The sequence below is a fragment of the Phyllopteryx taeniolatus genome, chromosome 23 (assembly GCF_024500385.1).
Source record: "Phyllopteryx taeniolatus isolate TA_2022b chromosome 23, UOR_Ptae_1.2, whole genome shotgun sequence".
NCBI lineage: Eukaryota > Metazoa > Chordata > Actinopteri > Syngnathiformes > Syngnathidae > Phyllopteryx > Phyllopteryx taeniolatus.
In genome coordinates, this window is record NC_084524.1 from 5,543,688 (window position 1) to 5,548,728 (window position 5,041).

The 5,041-nt window shown below is 38.6% G+C and overlaps 1 protein-coding gene across 1 annotated transcript; it reads right to left on the bottom strand.

The window, feature by feature from the left end:
• Positions 1–1,317: 1,317 nt before the first annotated feature.
• On the bottom strand, positions 1,318–4,761 carry LOC133472983 (homeobox protein HMX2-like). Its single transcript, XM_061764610.1, has 2 exons — positions 4,488–4,761; positions 1,318–2,733 (listed from the first exon to the last, which is right to left on the bottom strand). The coding sequence occupies exons 1-2, from the start codon at positions 4,660–4,662 to the stop codon at positions 2,357–2,359; spliced, it is 552 nt and encodes a 183-aa protein (XP_061620594.1). The 5' UTR covers positions 4,663–4,761; the 3' UTR covers positions 1,318–2,356.
• Between the last annotated feature and the right edge of the window lie 280 nt (positions 4,762–5,041).

Below are 5,041 nucleotides of genomic sequence, written 5' to 3' on the forward strand. Positions count from 1 at the left end.
GCCCTCTGGGGTGAGCGAGCTTCATCTTTGACCTCGGTCATGTCGCCCCCACGCGCGCCTTTCATCCGATACACTCGGCTTGTAATCCCTCGGCCCCCATTCAATTTACAGAGACCCTCTGTCACCGCAGACCGCCAACGTCCACCTCAGCGACGGATCAATAAAGTCCCCCGAAAGGCTGTGAGGATCCAGTTTCGGCTCCTAATGAATGGGCTGTTGTTTAGGATGTAAAGTGCCGTGTCACTCAGTCGCTTTGAATGAGCTGCCCTCAGAGCGCGGGCACACCAGCTTGTTCTCTTGCACTCTTCAAAATAAGAGCAGTATTAAGAACGCACTGAAGAGAAAAATGTAAGAGTAAAATTGACAAGCAAAATGTTGAGCCGGAATTGATGAGTTATACTTAACAAAACAAGTTGTGATATTAGAGGACAAAAAGTTCTAACATTGGTGAGAGATAACTTACAAGAATCAAGTTGTAATCATTTGAATTTGCCTGAACTCAAATGTAAATTACAGGCAAAGATGTTGTAATCTAAGAAATGATATTGTTACAAAAATGAAGTTGTAATGTAAAATTACCTGAACTGAAACTTAAATTACCGGGAAAATGTCATAATTTTACAAGAATTAGGTCATAAAATTACAGGAATAAAGTTGTAAAATTACCCGAACTGAAAGGGAAATTACCGGGGGAAAATGTCGTAATTTTACAAGAATTTACGTTACAATAATACGTTTGTAATGTTATGAGATGAAGAGGCTAATAATAACGTATCTAAAATTGTAACGTTACGGCAAAAAAAAAAAAAAAAAACGTTCTGAGAATGGAGTCGTAATACAACAAGAAAGTTATGTGACTAAAGTTATGCGAATACAGTGAAGCGCCGCTATTCAGCGAAAATCAACGAGTCATTAATGCCAACACAAAAAGGTTTGTAATTGCCTATAGAATGTCACAAGATGGCGGGAAACCCCTTTTTCTCGATTAGACAAGGCTTTATAAAGTTCGGTTAAATTGATTTTTCAGGATGGGGAATGGGGCGTCACTTGAGCCTGACGCCCGCAAGACACAAAGCGTGTCAAAGTACCCGACAGGATGAGAGTCGGGAAGTCTGGCGGCGAGCTCAAACCGAGCAACCCAAGCGCAATTGCCTTTCGCAGTGCAACGTGCTAACGAGCTAGCCCGTTTGTTTCTCAAATTTCTCAAATTAGACGAGTTGAATCTTCCAGGTTGAAACCTTTATTTTATTGAAACTGTACAGGCAATTGGGGAGTAACATTTAAACTGTAAACATTGAAAATACAGTAAAATGTGACTGCAGCATTACAATAAAATACATACAGCTATACTCATTCTTCCCCCAAAAATGCATGCATGCATTCAAATGGGGAAAACCTACCTATGGCCCACAAGAGCATTGAATGCGGCCCACCATGCAATTCTGAATCGAACCATTCTTTCAAATGATTCATGTTCAACAATTGTTACGTTTTATTACATAATTGATCATTCAGCGACAAAGTTTCACAAACTGATTAACAAAATTGACGCTGACCATCTGTCCAGTCCAGTGATTCCCAACTGTCCCAATTATCCAGCTTCACTTATTTAGTCAGGAAATTATTATTTATTAACGACAAATGTATTTTTGTTCATCTATCTATTCTACTCTATCTATGCCAGTGACGTGTAGTGACAGGCAGAACAAATAAATGCTCTTCCACTCGAAGGCATAATGTACAAATACCTTATAAGGTCAGGACAAAATCATTATTGTCTCAGTATGTGTCTCGTACTTAAAATTTTTTTTATTTTTTTTTGTGGCTCTACAATACTCATAATAGACATGGCCACAAAATCTTTTGTTCGGACCTCAGAGAGCAATTCAGACTTTCATGTTTTCTGGCGAGTCATTAAAGCTTCGATGATGTCCGTGCTGATGTCAAAAGTAGGGCCTGAACGCAAATTTTTTTTTTTAGGCCAATGCTGATATTTGGCAGAATAAAATTCTGATAATCGATTAATCCGCCAATTAAGTTAAAAAATATATAATGAATAAAAGACCTTTTTTTGGGTCCTTTAACACTTACAACACTAAAGGTAACAAAGAATCGGCAAAACATTTTTTTTTTTTAGGATTTTAGAAAAATTGTTTGAATGTCGACATGTTATCTTTGTCTGATGTTGCAATGTGAAAAAAAAAGAATACAAAATAAATAAATTGCCCGATTTTTGCCGATTTGAAAAGAGGGTAATATTGGTCGATTAATCGGTCGTGCCCGACTCAAAAGTTTTGCAATTTCGCCTCTTCCAAGTGGAATTGGACACCCCGCGTCTTTTGGGGCGTGGCTTTACTCATCTATCCGCATCGAAAAGTCCCAAACATTTGGCCGTGTTGGAGAAGTAGATTGCGTTGGGATAAAAGACTGGGAAGGGCATCGGAAACAGACGCAGGCTCTCTTTGTAAACGCTCTGCACGTGCGCGCTTGCGGGCCCGTCGTCGTCCGCCGACAGCTGCCTCTTGAGCTTGTTGCGGCGGTTCTGGAACCAGATCTTCACTTGGGTCTCGGTGAGCTGCAGCGCGCCGGCCAGGCCCGCTCGCTCCGAACTGCTCAGGTAGCGCTTCACGTCGAACGTGGCTTCCAGCTGGAAGATCTGCCTCTTGGAGAAGATGGTGCGCGTCTTTTTCTTGGCGCCGGCTGCGGGTCGCGGTTCTGACGTGTCGCCGACGACTGCGGATGAATGGGTCAACATCCGCAACATTAGAATCCGTGTGTAGTTCCTTCTTTCCATTTTTGATGAGCAATCAAAAGTCCAATTATGAAAAAGGGACTTATTTTGTCTTTTCTTTTTGAATCGAACACACACAAAAAAGTTTTTCATGTTTCAATGTTAAATGATGAAATCAAACTCAGTTCTATGGCCCATTTGAAATGTTTCCAATTTTTGAGCTCAGCCTAAAATTCAATTGTGTTATGCTATTTGGGTTTTTGTGTCAGATTTAAAAACAACAACATACTGTAATCAGTCACTTTCATTTTTGGGATTTTTCGATTGCTAATTGAAAATGTTAAGGACGAATGATTGACGGATTCCAATTAATAAATGCATTCTCGTGAAATTCACCACGGAAAAAAGAAAGTAACGCTCCCCCTCGGATTGAGATATGCGCATGTTATTTGATTTTCCTTCACATGGAGTTCAAAGTAAGTGTAAACATATAATAGAATTTTCTTTTTATAACAAACAAAACACTTATTTTTTTCCAGCAAAACAATGTACATAACGTAGTCAGTCTTCCACGTTTCTCATATTGGAATTGTGTTGATACAATTCTAAATTATATTATATAATAATTATATAATTTTGTCATACCTATACCCGATGAATAAATCCCCCCTAAAAAAATAATAATAACAAAATCCTCTTCAATATATTTTTAAAAATTATATTTACTACTTGTAATATATTTGATTTATGTAATATACTCTGACATTTTGTAATGGTATCATTTAGTTATTTTAACTAATAAACATGAACTATTGATGGTTTTTAGTATTGAACAAAGCAAACTATGTGGATAGGTTTTTCAACACATTTAAAAAAAAAAATGTAAATTTCATGTTGCAGATTTTTTTTCTCAATAATGAGTTTAAAAAAAAAAATACAAATATTGTTGTGGCACTCATTTTTATAGTTTGAGTATGCCATCAAAATCATCTTTACTTATTTACTGTGTACAATATATTTCATATCTTTGTATTTGTGTGGCATGTATTTTGTATATTTACAGTTGTCTTTTTTAACTAAAGAGCCTCATTTTGGTAAATCAATCAACAAAAAAATTATTAATATAAAGTACAGTAAATGTGTCAAATAGTACATAAAAAAACCAAAATTCTCTTAATATGAGTAGTAGTATTTGTAGTACAAGCAGTAATATTAGGGCCTGAGATTGGTGGACAGATCTGTTTCTCATTACTAAATTGCCTTCATGGGAGCTTTAATAATAATAATAATCATAATAATGATAGTAGTTTCAGAGCTCGAACGCAGTACGACCGTATTAAAACAGCTTTGTTCCTTTTGCAAAATGTCCTTTTTGGGGACTTTCATTATATTCATCGATATTGTTATTGCTATTAATGCTGTTATTGTTTTTATTACAATTATGGTTATTACTATTAGTAGTAATAGTGATAGAAGTAAGGCCTGGGAAAAGAAGACAAATCTATTGAATTCATTTATTTATTAATTCATTCCTCTTATTGCTTCATGGCAATTATTTATTATTATTATTATTATTATTATTGGTGTTGGTGGAAAAAGATGACCACCTCATTGAATTTGTTGTTTTGTTTTTTTGTTAATTTAACTTGATAACTGGCCTTTACAGGTTGGATATTTTCATTTTACTTGCTGGTTCTACAATGTCAATCCGAAGCGAGCGTCCTGATCGGCGTACTTAGTCCTCCAGCTGGCTCACCTGTTTCCCGGGATCCGGGCTCACGCCGCCTCGGGACGCCCCACGCCTCCTCAAAGGCGTCGTTTTCGCACCCATTTTCGCCGGAGTCGTCCTTCCCCGGCGGCCTCAAGTTGAGGATGTTGTCGATGGTGAAGTTCAGAGAAGCGCTCCGACCGGCGCCGTTCCCCTTGCTCATGTTCCTCGCCGTGTCCCCGCGTAACTTCGGTCGGGACGGGGGCCGCGCGTCGCCGCCAGCCGCATGGCTACAGAGCGCGCTCGAAAGTGGCCTGTTGTTTCTCGCGCGACCCCCAAAAGGCTGCTGCGTTTTCATAGGTCATCTTGTGGGCAGGGCTTAAGGAGGGATGCCATGTTGAAACATTTTACAGTACAGTGGATTCGCGAGGGGTGGGGGTGCACCACAATTTGAAAATCCCTCTTCCCCACCGAGGTGCTGCACCTCCACAATGCAAATTAAAAAAAAAAAAAAAAAATATCTGTTTAATGGCCTCCTGGAGCAGTGTTTTCCCAACCTTTGTTGCGACACAGCACAGATTTTACATTGGAAAATGTCAGCA

Excerpts from the sequence above, each read along its gene's own strand:
- LOC133472983 (XM_061764610.1), bottom strand. The coding sequence starts at position 4,662 with ATGAGCAAGGGGAACGGCGCCGGTCGGAGCGCTTCTCTGAACTTCACC. Across the intron at positions 2,734-4,487 it reads GCCCGGATCCCGGGAAACAG|TCGTCGGCGACACGTCAGAA; the intron begins GTGAGCCAGCTG and ends ATTCATCCGCAG.